The following is an 18884-nucleotide window of genomic DNA, read 5'->3' as shown; positions in this document are numbered from 1 at the left end:
TGTTCTTTAAATAAAAACAGGGTGCCCACTCACACCTCATTGTCATCCCATTGATTGAAAACCTTCAAATTAACTGCTAATCCTAGAGGTTCACATACGGTACTTTTGCCACTCACAGATATGTAATATTGGATCATTTTCCTCAATAAATAAATGACCAAGCATAATATTTTTGTCTCATTTGTTTAACTGGGTTCTCTTTATCTACTTTTAGGACTTGTGTGAAAATCTGATGATGTTTTAGGTCATATTTATGCAGAAATATAGAAAATTCTAAAGGGTTCACAAACTTTCAAACACCACTGTATCACAAATTCAACTGACTGTCAATAATTACGCGTTTGCCGAATTAATTAACCGGGGGATTATGTCTCTTGGGCGGCACGGTGGTGTAGTGGTTAGCGCTGTCGCCTCACAGCAAGAAGGTCCGGGTTCGAGCCCCGGGGCCGGCGAGGGCCTTTCTGTGTGGAGTTTGCATGTTCTCCCCGTGTCCGCGTGGGTTTCCTCCGGGTGCTCCGGTTTCCCCCACAGTCCAAAGACATGCAGGGTAGGTTAACTGGTGACTCTAAATTGACCGTAGGTGTGAGTGTGAATGGTTGTCTGTGTCTATGTGTCAGCCCTGTGATGACCTGGCGACTTGTCCAGGGTGTACCCCACCTTTCGCCTGTAGTCAGCTGGGATAGGCTCCAGCTTGCCTGCGACCCTGTAGAAGGATAAAGCGGCTAGAGATAATGAGATGAGATTATGTCTCTTGCTCTGCTTGACAACATGTGTTTTGCTGACTAAGAGCGGAATCTATTCCTAAAAACTTACTCAAATTATGAAAAGTCAATTTGATATCACATATTACTGTTTTCATATGTATTTGACGAATAAAGCTCCAAAGTCTTTAACCGAAAAAAAGACCAATTTCAAAGAAACTTCCATTAAAGTATCCTCGAACGAATGACAATTAAATAAAAGTGCAATATAAACGTTCAGGAATGACAAAACAACCAAAATTAATATCAATTGTTGATAACACGCACGGCAATCGTGACGCAAGAAGAAAATGAAGTAGAAGAGATGCCGCTAAAATGTAAGGGTTGTTTGATCATCAAGACAAGTCTGGAAGCTGTGGCTAGTTTACAGGGAAATTCACTTTGTTGCAGCATGTTTATATTTGATTTCAATATTTCCTTTTCTGTTCAATGCTATCAACCGCTAAAAAACGTTATGAAACATCTTTAAACATGATCAGTAAGAATTCAGAATAAAGATTAAGTGTTCTTGGATCTTGTGCTGAAGAACTTTGAGTTGTGCTGAGACTTTAGAACTTGTACTGAAAAACTTTTGTGCTAAATAACCATAAACCGGTGAAAGTCCTTCTCTGCATTTAACCCATCTGAAACAGCGAACACACACATGCACACACAAATGAGCACACACACACACACACGTATACACACACATACCCAGAGCAGTGGGCTATTACTATTTTATCTCACTGTCCAGAAAGGGATGCTTTTTTTTTAAACTTTCATAACTGTACTTGTACAAACACTCGATAAACCAATGTGGTAACAGAGAAGGTCAGATGAAGGTCACACAGAACGGTACCAGAGCAAGTGGTGGCAACATCTTCACCTAACCTTCCTGTGACCCGATGATTTACCACACACACACACTTACACAAATGCTCTCTCTCTTTCTCACTCACTCATAGACACACAGGCACAGACCATGGGAAAGCAGAAGTAGAACGATGTCTTTGTGGCATCCGACTTTCAGTCTAGACCACAAACACACGCTTTCAGTTAAAGTAGGCAGTCTCTGTCCTGGTGGTGTGAGTTTTGCTGTGTTCTGTACACTGTATATTTAGTGCACAAGCGTTAAAGTGAGTCCTTAATAAATAGTATATTTCTTTCTTTCTTTTTGCAAAAGTGTGTGTGTATGTGATTTAGGGTACTCACAATGCGTGGTTTAAATGGTGGTTTGATCTTCCTCTGCTCCAGCAGGACCCAGTCTATCTCCCGGAAAAAGGGATGAACTTTAATGGCCTCCTCCTGCCCCTGAGACACCACGCAGCCCAGCCTCTTATTCGGGCTCTTCGTCATAAACTGAGAATGGAGTGAACAATTACACATTCAGCTTCTTCACATAGCATATCATATGTTTGGTGTTTACACAGCCACAACATGCCCATAACTCTGTGTACATATGCTCCGATTAACTGGATCGTGTTGCAACGCTATTATTACGTTCAAATTCCAAGTGTTAACTGATCCAAGTGACAAATATTACATTGTCACTCTTCAATAAAGATCAATAAGAATTACATTCAGCATCTAATCCACAGTAACTTACTATAAATGCATTAAATACTGTATTCATAGATGTAGATGTCATCAGGGTCAAAGTGTGCCTACACGGTGCGAACATGAAGCAGAACTGCCACTGGGTGAACAGTGCTGAACAAGGAAGTTCAATACTTAATACAGCTGTCTCCAAAGCAACAAAACAAAGTGGTTTGCAATTGAAATAGGAACAAATTTAGCTTCTGGGTTCTGAAAAAAAAAAATAATAATAATACAGTGGGGCAAAAAAATATTTAGTCAGCCACCAATTGTGCAAGTTCTCCCACTTTAAAAGATGAGAGAGGCCTGTAATTTTCATCATAGGTACACTTCAACTATGAGAGACAGAATGGGGGGAAAGAATCCAGGAAATCACATTGTAGGATTTTTAATGAATTAATTGGTAAATTCCTCGGTAAAATAAGTATTTGGTCACCTACAAACAAGCAAGATTTCTGGCTCTCACAGACCTGTAACAACTTCTTTAAGAGGCTCCTCTGTCCTCCACTCGTTACCTGTATTAATGGCACCTGTTTGAACTCGTTATCAGTGTAAAAGACACCTGTCCACAACCTCAAACAGTCACATTCCAAACTCCACTATGGCCAAGACCAAAGAGCTGTCAAAGGACACCAGAAACAAAATTGTAGACCTGCACCAGGCTGGGAAGACTGAATCTGCAATAGGTAAGCAGCTTGGTGTAAAGAAATCAACTGTGGGAGCAATTATTAGAAAATGGAAGACATACAAGACCACTGATAATCTCCCTCGATCTGGGGCTCCACGCAAGATCTCACCCCGTGGAGTCAAAATGATCACAAGAATGGTGAGCAAAAATCCCAGAACCACACGGGGGGACCTAGTGAATGACCTGCAGAGAGCTGGGACCAAAGTAACAAAGGCTACCATCAGTAACACACTACGCCGCCAGGGACTCAAATCCTGCAGTGCCAGACGTGTCCCCCTGCTTAAGCCAATACATGTCCAGGCCCGTCTGAAGTTTGCTAGAGAGCATTTGGATGATCCAGAAGAGGATTGGGAGAATGTCATATGGTCAGATGAAACCAAAATAGAACTTTTTGGTAAAAACTCAACTTGTCGTGTTTGGAGGAGAAAGAATGCTGAGTTGCATCCAAAGAACACCATACCTACTGTGAAGCATGGGGGTGGAAACATCATGCTTTGGGGCTGTTTTTCTGCAAAGGGACCAGGACGACTGATCCGTGAAAAGGAAAGAATGAATGGGGCCATGTATCGTGAGATTTTGAGTGAAAACCTCCTTCCATCAGCAAGGGCATTGAAGATGAAACGTGGCTGGGTCTTTCAGCATGACAATGATCCAAAACACACCGCCCGGACAATGAAGGAGTGGCTTCGTAAGAAGGATTTCAAGGTCCTGGAGTGGCCTAGCCAGTCTCCAGATCTCAACCCCATAGCAAATCTTTGGAGGGAGTTGAAAGTCCGTGTTGCCCAGCGACAGCCCCAAAACATCACTGCTCTAGAGGAGATCTGCATGGAGGAATGGGCCAAAATACCAGCAACAGTGTGTGAAAACCTTGTGAAGACTTACAGAAAATGTTTGACCTCTGTCATTGCCAACAAAGGGTATATAACAAAGTATTGAGATGAACTTTTGTTATTGACCAAATACTTATTTTCCACCATAATTTGCAAATAAATTCTTTAAAAATCAGACAATGTGATTTTCTCGATTTTTTTTTTCTCATTTTGTCTCTCATAGTTGAGGTATACCTATGATGAAAATTACAGGCCTCTCTCATCTTTTTAAGTGGGAGAACTTGCACAATTGGTGACTGACTAAATACTTTTTTGCCCCACTGTATATATATATAAGTGGACCAATACGATCTATAACATGAAGACAAGCTGACAAATAAATACTGTTAATCGCTAATAAATCAACACTAATACTGTAGCTGCTTTGGAAATGACCGCACTTATGTAGCACTGTAGCATACATGTACATTGCATGCTTTTAGTGGAAGCATTGTGTTAACCATGAGTAATTCAGAGGGATCTACGGGATAATACCCGGATAATACATGAAACCACGCCAGTAATGAAGTGTGGACTGATGGCCAGTTTTTACACTCAGTGCGTTTACATGCACATAGAGAAAATCGAATTTCTGCCATAGCTCGACTGAAATCGAAGTTCTAAATGCCATGGAAACACCTTAGCTCGGCTGAAATCGAACCGAACTGGATTTCTCGTAATCGAGCTACGCGACCTAGATTATGCGATTGTAGCCGAGCTACTTAGTGCATGTAAACCCTATCGAGCTACGTAGTCGAGCTACTTACTTCAGCACTGCCCCTTCCGGAAGTGACGAGTGACGAGACCACAAGCGGGAAACACAACAGCCTCGGTCGGCATGACAACAGTAGTAGAAACGGGCACTTCTGGAGCAATGAGGAGATAGAGTTCATGCTCATTCAGCTTAAGGAGTTGAATATATATATAAATATATCTTAATGTTGCTGTCCTCGTCGTCGTTCTTCTTGTGAACACGGAACTGATAACTTTGTTTATATTCTTGAATAGCTCTTCTTCATGACGACAACCGGAAGTGTACCAACACGATGGGGCGTGTAGCGCCACCTGTGGCTCGGGTGCACAATGTACCTCACACAATAGCTCGATGTCCTTGTGTGCATGTAGGATTGGATTTCTCTGGCACCCCTGCTGGGACCCTTTGCTCGATTACCGACAGTAGCTCGATTTGGATGTGCATGTAAACGCACTGACTGAGCATTATGAGTGGAGCCATCAGGCAGCAATGCTGTCTATGTTTTGTTAAATAACTGATGTGCTGATTAAAAGTGCAGATCTGACTTGGATAAGAAGGTGGGCTGTACTTTTCCACCAGACGATGTGATACGGCTTTAGTGTTGTTACCGATTTTAATCCAGAAATCTATGCACACCCATCCATCTATCCATCATCTGTAGCTGCTTATCCTGTCCTACAGGGTTGCAGGCAAGCTGGAGCCTATCCCAGCTGACTATGGGTGAGAGGCGGGGTACACTCTGGACAAGTCGCCAGGTCATCACAGGGCTGACACATACAGACAAACAACCATTCGCAATCACATTCACACCTACGGTCAATTTAGAGCCACCAATTAGCCTAACCTGCATGTCTTTGGACTGTGGGGGAAACCAGAGCACCTGGAGGAAACCTACGCAGGCACGGGGAGAACATGCAAACTCTGCACAGAAAGGCCCCCATCAGCCACTGGGCTCAAACCTAGAACCTCCTTGCTGTGAGGTGACCGTGCTAACCATTACACCACCGTGCTGCCTCAAATGGAAGTTTCTGGTTTTCAAATTCTACTTACTGGAAATGTCATGGGGTGGTACAGTGGTTAGTACCACTAATGGTTAGGCCTTTCTGTGTGAGTTTGCATGTTCTCCTTGTGCCTGTGGGTGCTCCGGTTTCCTCCACCAGTCCAAAGACATGCTGATTAGGTCAACTGGTTACTTTAAATTGCCCATAGGTGTGAATGTGAGTGTGAATGTTTCTCTCTTTCTCTCTCTCTCTCTCTCTCTTTCTGTGTCTGTGTTAGCCCCATGATAGATTTACGACCTGTCCAGGGTGTACCCTGCTTCTCACCCAATGTCAGCTGGGATTGACTCCTGCTCACCAACATCCCACAATGGATAAGTGGTACAGAGAATGGATCAATGAATGGATGGATGGAAATGTTACGGAGACATTACTACTACTACTACAACTACTGCTGTGCTGTACAGTCATGGTAGAAAAATTACTGACTGCAAGCTGACCTAGTGGTTAGTGTGTCTGCCTCTCTATCAGGAGATTGCGAGTTCTACTTGCAGTCAGGTCATACCAAAGACCATCATAAAAATGGTACCTGCTGCCGTCTGGCAAGGCACGCTGCAATACAGATGCGAGTAGAGAGTCAAACTCTCACGGTTACCAGAAGACCAACCCCCCCCCCGCTGTAACCCTAGCTGCATAGGTGAGAGGCTGAGGGTTACAGAAATGGAGATCGGCGCTGCTCAATGCACCTTAATGGCCTGGTTAGTAATGGAATGGGAGACTGCCTGGGAAGCCCAGGTCCTGGCATGGGAAGGGACTTCATCTCATCTCATCTCATCTCATCTCATTATCTCTAGCCGCTTTATCCTGTTCTCCAGGGTCGCAGGCAAGCTGGAGCCTATCCCAGCTGACTACGGGCGAAAGGCGGGGTACACCCTGGACAAGTCGCCAGGTCATCACAGGGCTGACACATAGACACAGACAACCATTCACACTCACACCTACGGTCAATTTAGAGTCACCAGTTAACCTAACCTGCATGTCTTTGGACTGTGGGGGAAACCGGAGCAAACCCACGCAGCCACGGGGAGAACATGCAAACTCCACACAGAAAGGCCCTTGCCGGCCACGGGGCTCGAACCTGGACCTTCTTGCTGTGAAGCAACAGCGCTAACCACTACACCACCATGCCGCCCCGCTAGCAGTATCTGTAAAAGATATTTTTTGGCTCTTCCTTCGATACGTCTTGGTAATAGACCTCGTAGAGCCACCATTGGGTCCACTGTAATATTTCCAGCAAATACTTTATTAAGTGTTTCAAACACTTCCTCCCTTTCCAGTTTCGGGCATAACCAAAGTATGTGGATCTGATTGCCAATGTGTGGGCCACAGTTTCTCCAGCATTTATTTGAGCATGTAGTGCTAAATTTAGCCATAATTTCAGGTGTCCGAAAGAACCTCATGATTACTTTCCATTTATATTCCCTCCATACATTCGAATTAGTTACCAAATGTACTTGTATTTCTTCCCACATATCATGTGATATGTTGGAGTTAATTTCAATTTCCCATCTCTCTTTAATCTGTGCAGTATTATTCAAACTCATGCCCAAGAATATTTGGTAGCAATAGCTTATTAATTGATAAATAGAATTTTGATAAAAAAATTGCCTTCAGTTCTCCTTTAAGGCAAATGAGAGCTGTACATTGACTCAACTCTGACAATTTGTGAGCATATTTGTGTCTATACATACGTATAGGAGACAGCAAGGACTGACAACTGCAAAGCGCTTTCACAAATGCAATCTAGTTAGCCCAGAGTCTCCTGCTACCAAAAGGGGTTTTTTGAATCCTGCTAATTTACTTTCTGATTTTCAAATTTACTTTCTGATTTTCACTCTTTATATGAGTGATTCCACGCTTATGGGTACTGAAATGGGGACATGAACTTATTTTTAAAAATTCACCTAAAACCATTTCTTTTTTTACCATCAGGTCACAATACGTGTAATCTTTAATGAATGATATGTTAAAAGATAACTTTAATTTTCTGAGATGTAATAAAAACACATTTATATGCCAAAGTCAGAACTTAACAGAAGTGTTGTGGACATATATATTCTCAATTTTAACAATGTAGAATTACTTTTTGAAACATAGGAAGGTGATGTTTTAGCAAATATAATTAATAAACATGTGTAGTAGAATAAACATACACATTCTTTCAATAAGATTAACATGGTATATAGCTAGATTGTAATTAATTTGTAACAGACGTGAGATGGACAATCGTAACAGAAGTAATGTAACAGACATCATTTTGGAACTCATAGGCTTGACTTTGGCATATAAATATGTTTTTATTACATCTCAGAAAATTAAAGTTATCTTTTAACATATCATTCATTAAAGATTACATGTTTTGTGACCTGATGGTAAAAAAATAAATGGTTTTAGGTGAATTTTTAAAAATAAGTTCATGTCCCCATTTCAGTACCCATAAGCGTAGAATCACTCATATGCTAAACTGGAGAATCAGGAAATACACATGAACACAAAACACATGAACCTGCTTAACTGGAGACACCAATGAGGAGGACTTGAGTGAAGGGCAAATGATGGAAGGGGGTCAAAGGGTAGGAAATGAACAGGGAGGGGTGAAGCAATTAGAGAAAAGATGCCACAGAAATCACACAATGATGGAGAAAAACAAAAAGACTAAGGACAAAAAGTGCACTAGAAGTACAAACAGTAGCTCATAATGGAAAGGTCACTCACTGCTTTGAGGATGCTGACTGCTTCTTTGCTGAGCCAGACAGGGTAGAGGACATCATCATGGAGAATAGATTCGAACAGATCGTCCTCATTATCAGCCTCAAACGGTGGTTGACCTGCCATCATCTCGTACATCAGCACGCCCAGAGCCCACCAGTCGACTGATGGACCATACTCCAACTCTTGAAGGATCTGTAAAGAGGTGTGAAATATTACATGCATAGACAAGCATTGCTGACAGCAAGACAAGACGAGTCTGATTTCTGCATTTAGTTTTGTACCTCAGGGGCAATGTAGTCTGGAGTGCCACAGAAGGTGGTAGTGGTGACACCATTCAGGATTCCCTCTTTACACATGCCAAAGTCCGCCAGCTTGCAGTGACCTTCAGCATCCAACAGAATGTTATCGAGCTTCAGGTCTCTGACATAAGCACAGCAAGAACAAGACAGAAAGAGAGACTACTAAGGCTTTAGAGTTTTAAGTCATTAACATAATGATTTTTTCTCCCAAGGTGAATTGTGATAAGGGTTGGGTGACCGTTGAGATCACCAGGGTATAACAGCTCTACATTTCTGGATATGGATGTGAAAAGTGAACAGGTTAACAAGGTCTCGGGAAAAATAACGTCAGGTGCACTGCGTGAACATCATCTCCATGAACCATTTTGGCGGTTAACGCCAATAACTGTGGGACAATAATCTCATCTCATCTCATTATCTGTAGCCGCTTTATCCTGTTCTACAGGATCGCAGGCAAGCTGGAGCCTATCCCAGCTGACTACGGGCGAAAGGCGGGGTACACCCTGGACAAGTCGCCAGGTCATCACAGGGCCGACACATAGACACACAACCATTCACACTCACATTCACACCTACGGTCAATTTAGAGTTAGCCTAACCTGCATGTCTTTGGACTGTGGGGGAAACCGGAGCACCCGGAGGAAACCCACGCAGACACGGGGAGAACATGCAAACTCCGCACAGAAAGGCCCTTGTCGGCCATGGGGCCTGAACCCGGACCTTCTTGCTGTGAGGCGAAAGCGCTAACCACTACACCACCGTGCCGCCCGGGGCAATAATCAAAGTAATAATTTCCCAAAGTACCACCATTATTTAAGGTTTAACACCACTACTTACGTACCTGTGGGGCTGAGACACTTGATTATGTGAACTACGAATGCACTGACAAAGGATTAGATCCTAACAGTCTTCACAGGTCATAACTTGAGTAATAATGGCCTCATTATAGGCAGGCTTCGCAAGGGTGCACTTTGTTTTTCAGTTTTAAACCCTCCCAGAAAATGTTTACTGACCAATCTGACAATTTGAGCACGTATGGACATAAAGAATGTCTATTTCAAGTGTGATATTATAATTCATCCAGAAAATCAGCTTCAACACCTGCTTAAATAAACTCTGAATATGGAGTGTAAAAAAATTTACCAACATCATTTTACCATTATGAAACAAAGCATGCTTAAAAATCCCCTTTTAAAAATAACAAAAATTATTCTATCCACATTCACTGGATATGAGCAATCGTGCACTCTGATTGGCTATTCTACTACTAGGATATCAGCTCATATACCGTGAGTAGAGAAAAACAAAATGGCAGATCGTGTTGCTGAACCAACTGAGGATGAAATAAAAACTCTACGCGAAAACAAAGCCCTAAAAAAGATGAAAAAAGCAACAAAATATGGAATAAAAGTCCAATAAAATATGGTAAGAACGTATCTTTTTTAAAAATTTTCCAAGAATTATTATTATCACATTTTTCCCAAATTGATACTGTCATTTCGACGATTTGTTTACATTCTAAGCGGAAATGATTTTGTCGGACATTTTGTATAAAGTTTTTATTTATTGATTGATTGAATTTGCAAAAAAATTAAAATAAAAATGCTCTGTTTCTCAAAATCCAGTGAATGTGGATAGAATAAAACAGTTATTCCACTCAATCTCATCGTAGACGCCTTATAGCTGACTCGGAGCTACGTGCCTCATCAGCTATCAGCTCATCAGGATTTTCTTGACTTCATGGAATAACTATTAAATGACTCCCAAGTAAGAGTCAAGATTCACTGTGTGATTTCCCTGGGTATCTGCATACCCAGCACAACAGAAAAGCAGCTGCCCTGGTTTTTAGAAGATTGCAAGTCTGAATCCCAGTGCGTTTACATGCACATAGAGAAAATCGAATTTCTGCCGTAGCTCGACTGAAATCGAAGTTCTAAATGCCATGGAAACACCTTAGCTCGGCTGAAATCGAACCGAACTGCAGTTCTCATAATCGAGCTACGTGACCTAGATTATGCGATTGTAGCCGAGCTACTTAGTGCATGTAAACCCTATCGAGCTACGTAGTCGAGCTACTTACTTCAGCACTGCCCCTTCCGGAAGTGACGAGTGACGAGACCACAAGCGGTTCAACAAGTGCTGAGCTGCTTCGCTGTTGTCCATCTTCTCTCTCTCGATGTTGCTGTCCTCGTCGTCATTCTTCTTGTGAACACGGAACTGATAACTTTGTTTATACTCTTGAATAGCTCTTCTTCATGACGACAACCGGAAGTGTACCAACACGATGGGGTGTGTAGCGCCACCTGTGGCTCGGGTGCACAATGTACCTCACACAATAGCTCAATTTCCTTGTGTGCATGTAGGATTGGATTTCTCTGGCACCCCTGCTGGGACCCTTAGCTCGATTACCGACAGTAGCTTGATTTGGATGTGCATGTAAACGCACTGATTCCACAATCCTTCGTGGCTCATAGCTGGGGGTCAAAAAAGCAAAATTCAGTGCGTTTACATGCACATCCAAATCGAGCTACTGTCGGTAATCGAGCTAAGGGTCCCAGCAGGGGTGCCAGAGAAATCCAATCCTACATGCACACAAGGAAATCGAGCTATTGTGTGAGGTACATTGTGCACCCGAGCCACAGGTGGCGCTACATGCCCCATCGTGTTGGTACACTTCCGGTTGTCATCATGAAGAAGAGCTATTCAAGAGTATAAACAAAGTTATCAGTTCCGTGTTCGGTCGTTCTCCTTGTTCCTCCTGACCTCTTCTGCTGCTCGCTACTACTACTGTTGTCATGCCGACCGAAGCTGTTGTGTTTCCTGCTTGTGGTCTCGTCACTCGTCACTTCCAGAAGGGGCAGTGCTGAAGTAAGTAGCTCGACTACGTAGCTTGATAGGGTTTACATGCACTAAGTAGCTCGGCTGCAATCGCATAATCTCGGTCGTGTAGCTCGATTATGAGAAATCCAGTTCGGCTCGATTTCAGCTGAGCTAAGGTGTTTCCATGGCATTTTGAACTTCGATTTCAGTCGAGCTACGGCAGAAATTCGATTTTCTCTATGTGCATGTAAACGCACTGATTGACTGCACTTTCTGGATGGGAGGGATGGCATACTGTCATACTTGTCAATCACAGCAACATCTATGAGCAGCTTGTGTATGTGGAAGAGGGCAGATAGTTAAGACTCATGGGTGGGAATTGGCAGATCATCAAATTGGGGAGTAAAAACACAACAACAACATCATAGGGGTGTACAGATGGCGTTTCCTTTTTAGGAACCCAGCAAGTATTGTGGCAGAATTTGTCATACTGCTTATGGCTGACTCTTCAAGCACAAGCTTTCTCAAACAAGCATACACTATTAGTGACTGAAGTTGGAACGTACGTTCAAAAGTTAAATCAATATTTACACTCCATATTCAGAGTTTATTTAAGCAGGTGTTGAAGCTGATTTTCTGGATGGTCCATTCAGATTATTAAAACTACCTAACTGCAGTTACTGCACCGGATTCATGAGTAGAGTAGTCGAAGATGTTTTTTAGACCATTGCCTTTAAGTCTCCCTAAAAAACTGTAAAGAAAATACAGATTGATAAAGGGGATCACTGCAGCGTGGTGGAAACACAAGCCAGGAACGCTTGTATTTCTGGTTTCGAAGAGTTCTGCAACTCTAGTTTCTCAGAATGTCTGTAAGACACCTAATGACAACAACTGATTTTCAAATGCCTTAAAAATATACAGTATATGAAGTTTATGTAACCTTTATATTTGAGAAATTAATAAAAATATGGAGTCTTGGAAGTCAGGAGGGTTTGAGGCATGCAGCATCTGACTCAATGAGTATGTAAACAGTCTGTACACCGAGAGGCCATCGCAGTGCCCCCAGCAGGCCATTGGCGATTACCTACCAGACCACCCAAAGTGCCAGCTTTCATCTTATCCTGCCATCAAAGCTGCCTTCCCCTGTTCTGCCATTCCACCCATTCCACCCAGAGTCCTGCTTTTCCTCCTCCAGATCTCCATCCCTCAGGTCATGTCCTCAGTTACTCACTCATAAACACACACACAATCATTTCTCTGTAACTTAAAGCTTTAAGAATGTGAGAGTCAAACTGAAGCTATCTGAAAAGGTCTGATCTCTGAGCTTAATTAACTGGCGACTGGAAAGAACACATGGAGGATGAGATGAGCTATATACGCTTCAACGCTCTTATATTCGAGTTCTCCGAACACACCATTGAGGATTATGCCATGGAATCTAGACCAAGGACAGGGATCCAAACATGTATCAATACGAGCTCTAGCTGTCAGCTTGTATGACATTTTCTGTCACATGTGTCATGCCAGTTGTATCTGGTTCTGTATGTGAGTGATCTCATGCCAGTGGTTCTGCATGTTAGGGGTCTCATATTTACAAATGGTTCTTTACTCCAGAGAATGTAATAAAGGTGGCGTGCGAGTCTATATACAAGTACAGGTCATGCGTATGTGTGATTGTCACATACGTTTGGAAAAACTGGTTACACAGAAGCAGGAATGAAGAACATGGTTATGTGATTCTTCTCAATGATAAGCTTTCTTTTTCCAAAGAAGCTGAAAGCAGACGAAAGAGCAGTGGCTGATTATGTGCTTGGGTCAGTGTCTCAGGGGAAATAGGGTTCATGAGCTCCAGTCCAGTCCTGGGTATACAGTGGGGCAAAAAGTATTTAGTCAGTCACCAATTGTGCAAGTTCTCCCACTTAAAAAGATGAGAGAGGCCTGTAATTTTCATCATAGGTATACCTCAACTATGAGAGACAAAATGAGAAAAAAAAAATCCAGAAAATCACATTGTCTGATTTTTAAAGAATTTATTTGCAAATTATGGTGGAAAATAAGTATTTGGTTAATAACAAAAGTTCATGTCAATACTTTGTTATATACCCTTTGTTGGCAATGACAGAGGTCAAACGTTTTCTGTAAGTCTCCACAAGGTTTTCACACACTGTTGCTGGTATTTTGGCCCATTCCTCCATGCAGATCTCCTCTACAGCAGTGATGTTTTGGGGCTGTCGCTGGGCAACACGGACTTTCAACTCCCTCCAAAGATTTTCTATGGGGTTGAGATCTGGAGACTGGCTAGGCCACTCCAGGACCTTGAAATGCTTCTTAAGAAGCCACTCCTTCATTGCCCGGGCAGTGTGTTTGGGATCATTGTCATGCTGAAAGACCCAGCCACGTTTCATCTTCAATGCCCTTGCTGATGGAAGGTTTTCACTCAAAATCTCACGATACATGGCCCCATTCATTCTTTCCTTTACACGGATCAGTCGTCCTGGTCCCTTTGCAGAAAAACAGCCCCAAAGCATGATGTTTCCACCCCCATGCGTCACAGTAGGTATGGTGTTCTTTGGATGCAACTCAGCATTCTTTCTCCTCCAAACACGACAAGTTGAGTTTTTACCAAAAAGTTCTATTTTGGTTTCATCTGACCATATGACATTCTCCCAATCCTCTTCTGGATCATCCAAATGCTCTCTAGCAAACTTCAGATGGGCCTGGACATGTACTGGCTTACGCAGGGGGACACGTCTGGCACTGCAGGATTTGAGTCCCTGGCGGCGTAGTGTGTTACTGATGGTAGCCTTTGTTACTTTGGTCCCAGCTCTCTGCAGGTCATTCACTAGGTCCCCCCATGTGGTTCTGGGATTTTTGCTCACCGTTCTTGTGATCATTTTGACTCCACGGGGTGAGATCTTGCGTGGAGCCCCAGATCGAGGGAGATTATCAGTGGTCTTGTATGTCTTCCATTTTCTAATAATTGCTCCCACAGTTGATTTCTTCACACCAAGCTGCTTACCTATTGCAGATTCAGTCTTCCCAGCCTGGTGCAGGTCTACAATTTTGTTTCTGGTGTCCTTTGACAGCTCTTTGGTCTTGGCCATAGTGGAGTTTGGAGTGTGACTGTTTGAGGTTGTGGACAGGTGTCTTTTATACTGATAACGAGTTCAAACAGGTGCCAGTAATACAGGTAACGAGTGGAGGACAGAGGAGCCTCTTAAAGAAGAAGTTGCAGGTCTGTGAGAGCCAGAAATCTTGCTTGTTTGTAGGTGACTAAATACTTATTTTACCGAGGAATTTACCAATTAATTCATTAAAAATCCTACAATGTGATTTCCTGGATTCTTTCCCCCCATTCTGTCTCTCATAGTTGAAGTGTACCTATGATGAAAATTACAGGCCTCTCTCATCTTTTTAAGTGGGAGAACTTGCACAATTGGTGTCTGACTAAATACTTTTTTGCCCCACTGTATACTTTATTTATAATCTCTCTGTTTAGAATATCACAAAGGTTGGAATTTACTTTGGCAATTTTTGATCAAATATATTTAACAGTTATTCAACGAAATCAAGTCGTACATGGGCTGATAGCCAATGAGGCGTGGAGTGTCGAGTTGGCTATAAGCCATGTACGACGAGATTGAGTGGAATAACTGTTTTATTCTATCCACATTCACTGGATTTTGAGAAACAGAGCAATTTTATTTTTTGCAAATTCAGTAAATAAATAAAAACTTTATACAAAACGTCCAACAAAATAATTTCCGCTTAGAATGTAAACAAACTGGTGAAATGACAGTAACAATTTATGGAAAATGCTATGATAATAATTCTTGAAAAATAAAAATGATACGTTCTTACCATCAAATACTTTTATTCCATATTTTGTTGCCTTTTTTGTATTTTTGGGGTTTTGTTTTCAAGTAGAGTTTTTATTGTGTCTTCGGTTGGTTCAGCAAGACGCGCCACCATTTTCTTCTTCTTTAGGGTTTTTTTGGTGGTTGGCAAACCAACTTAAAGGTGCATTACTGCCACCGACTGGGCTGGAGTGTGGAACAGGTGATATTGGGGGGAAAAAAACAATATTCTTCTAGCTATTTCTCCATCCATTATCTGTAACCGCTTATCCTGTGCAGGGTTGTGGGAAAGCTGGAGCCTATCCCAGCTGACTATGGGCGAGAGGCGGGGTACACCCTGGACAAGTCACCAGGTCATCACAGCGCTGACACATATGGTAGAGACAAACAACCATTTACACTCACACCTACAGTCAATTTGGAGCCACCAATTAGCTTAACCTGCATGTCTTTGGGGGAAACTGGAGCACCCAGAGGGGACCCACATAGACACAGGGAGAACATCCAAACTCCACACAGAAAGGCTCCCATCGGCCACTGGGTTCAAACCCAGAACCTTCTTGCTGTGAGCATACCTGTCAAGTTATACAGTTTCCCCATATTTTGTACGGGAAAATGCAATTTTTTGGCTAATACGGCATACACTGATTTTCACACAGGAAAATTACGTTTTATATCAGATTTTTTCCGTTACTCCGAGAATTTTCTTAGCATCCACCATTTATTTTTTCAAACACGCATGCCCAATGAAACGGAACTATTTTCGATTTATGTGGTTTTATAGTTGCACGTGGTTTTCTTGGTCATTTAAGTACATCGGCTCGGACTGCCCAGACTTCTGTGACGGCTGCAGAAGTTATGTTCTGCCAATTTCTCGTGGAACACAATATCCCCCCGACTGTGGCAGACCATTTTTCGCAGCTAGCGAAAAAAATGTTTCCTGATTCAAAGACTGCGCAGGTAAGCATTTGTGTGGTTTTTTTTAAATTTATTTATTTATTATTTTTTTACATTTTTACTGTTTGCATGTAGGAAAGCTTCCTCCATTATCATGATCATTTAGGGAGGCGACACTGGGAGTCGCTGTTTATACAACGGCAACTGTAGTTACCCAGCGATTTCTGGTTTCGCTTCCCTAAACATTTTAATTGCTGACAGACATTACATGTAGACACAGATGACCAACACTTGTTACTACCATCAGTCCTCAGTAAACTGGAAAAGTATTGAATGAAGAGTAATGGTGGTAACGACCGTTGGTGACCTGTCTCCAAAATGTGTAGTAGGGGATGGAAGCAATTTAACACCATCTCCATGTTTGCCGTGCTCTGATTTTCTTTTACTGACCAGGAAAATAATAGATGTATATTGGGGAAAGGTCTTCGATGTAAAAACTGCTCTGCGTGTTGCCAGGTTTCCAGCGCTGAAACAACTTTTTACTGCTTTGCTGTGCCTCCAACAAAGCAATGCAGATAGTGAGAATGAATTTTCATTGGTTAGGAAAATTCATACTGAGGACAGAAAACATATGGCTGCAGACACATTAACTGCATATCTGCAAATTAAAATGAACTGTGATGAGGAACTACAGCTACTACCCAAGCAGTGATATTATAGCTAGTGCCAAATCTGCAACATCTTTGTATAGCAAAGAACACTCCAAAAAGGAATAAGATTTAAATTCTTGTTATAAATTACTGGGAAGATTTTCAATTTAACTTCATAATTTATGAATATTTTCACTTATCCTTGTTTACATAATATACTTGATGTGGTTCAGCCATCTTTAGTTGGATCGAACACTGCTTGTGGTGTCAACACTTTTTTCTCAAACGGAACTTTTACTAACCTTCATTTACTGTTTGACATGATTATATATAATTTATTACATGCAACCTACTATTTTAATTAACATACCTACTTAGTACTGCTGTTATATTTCAAGTAATTTTCTTTGGTGGAATGTAATATTGCAGGTGATGTCAACACTTGTCAAACAGAACTTTGTGTAATTTTTATGAACTATTTAATATTAACACATTTTATTTGCAAAATTTACATCAATAATTCTGGTATTACTGATACAATGTATATTAAATAATTAAGTTTATAGTTCAGTCATTCTCTTTAGTAGATAATTGTTTACTTGACTGTACATATAATCCTTTTTAATTCAGTTGTTTTCTCTGGGATCTAAAATTTATTTTTATTCAGTACATGCTTATTTGATCCCTTTAACTTGATGCAGTGTGATAAATATGCCTATTACATTAGGAGTGTATAATGTGGAATAAAACAATCGGTGCTTTGGATTATACTAGTGCATCTCAAAAAATTAGAATATTGTGAAAAAGTTCAATATTTTCCATCAGTTATTTAAGAAAGTGAAAATGTTATATATTATAGACTCATTACACATAAACTAAAATGTTTCAAGCATTTTTCTATTTTAATTTTAATCAGTATGGCATACAGTACAAAAACATAAAAAAAACCCATCTCAAAATATTAGAATATTTCATTTCGAGTTTGAGTAAAACAGTATGAACACAGTGTATCTCTCGGTCTAGTTCAGTACACACAACCACAATCATGGGGAAGACTGCTGACTTGACTGTTGTCCAGAAGATGATCACTGATGCCCTCCACAAGGAGCGTAAGCCACAAAAGGTCATTGCTGAAAAGGGTGGCTGGAAAAGGTGCGCAAGCAACAGGGATGGCCGCAGTCTTGAGGGGATTATCAAGAAAAGTTGATTCAAGAACTTGGGAGAACTTCACAAGGAGTGGACTGAGGCTGATGTCAGTGTATCAAGACCCATCACGAACAGACATCTTCAAGAAAGGGGATACAACTTTCACATTCCTAATATCAAGCTACTCCTGAGCCAGAGACAATGTCAGAAGTGTCTTATCTGGGCTAAGGAGAGAAAGAAATGGACTGTTGCTCAGTGGTCCAAAGTCCTCTTTTCAGATGAAAGTACATTTTGCATTTAATTTGGAAATCATGGTTCTAGAGTCTGGAGGAAGAGTGGAGAGGCACAGAATCCAAGGTGTTTGAAGCCCAGTGTGAAGTTTCCACAGTCTGTGATGATTTGGGGTGCCATGTCATCTGCTGGTGTTGGTCCACTGTATTTTATCAAGTCCAAAGTCAACACAGCCATCTACCAGGAGATTTTAGAGCACTTCATGCTTCCACCTGCTGACGAGCTTTTTGGAGATGCTGATTTCCTTTTCCGGCAGGACTTAGCACCTACCCACAGTGCCAAAACTACTACCAAATGGTTTGCTGACCATGATATTACTGTGTTTGATTGGCCAGCCAACTTGCCTGACCTGAACCCCATAGAGAATCTATGGGGTATTGTCAAGAGGAAGATGAGAAACACCCGACCCAAAAATACAGATACGCTGAAGGCCACTATCAAAGCAACCTGGGCTTTAATAACACCTCAGCAGTGCCACAGACTGATCACCTCCATGCCACACCGCAT

General features: G+C 41.7%; 1 protein-coding gene across 1 annotated transcript in view; it reads right to left on the bottom strand.

Annotated features, from left to right (window-relative positions):
* Nucleotides 1-18884, bottom strand: part of prkcea (protein kinase C, epsilon a) — a 200174-nt gene that overhangs the window by 8584 nt on the left and 172706 nt on the right. The window contains exons 12-14 of the mRNA XM_060940221.1: nucleotides 8699-8837; nucleotides 8421-8609; nucleotides 1953-2099 (exon numbers count right to left, since the gene is read on the bottom strand). Coding sequence (XP_060796204.1) covers nucleotides 1953-2099; nucleotides 8421-8609; nucleotides 8699-8837 — 475 coding nt within the window. The remainder of the gene's footprint in view (nucleotides 1-1952; nucleotides 2100-8420; nucleotides 8610-8698; nucleotides 8838-18884) is intronic.

The sequence above is a fragment of the Neoarius graeffei genome, chromosome 14, assembly GCF_027579695.1.
Source record: "Neoarius graeffei isolate fNeoGra1 chromosome 14, fNeoGra1.pri, whole genome shotgun sequence".
NCBI classification, from domain to species: domain Eukaryota; kingdom Metazoa; phylum Chordata; class Actinopteri; order Siluriformes; family Ariidae; genus Neoarius; species Neoarius graeffei.
Note: the sequence above shows the minus strand (reverse complement) of the source record. Positions and strands in the feature narration are given on the sequence as shown.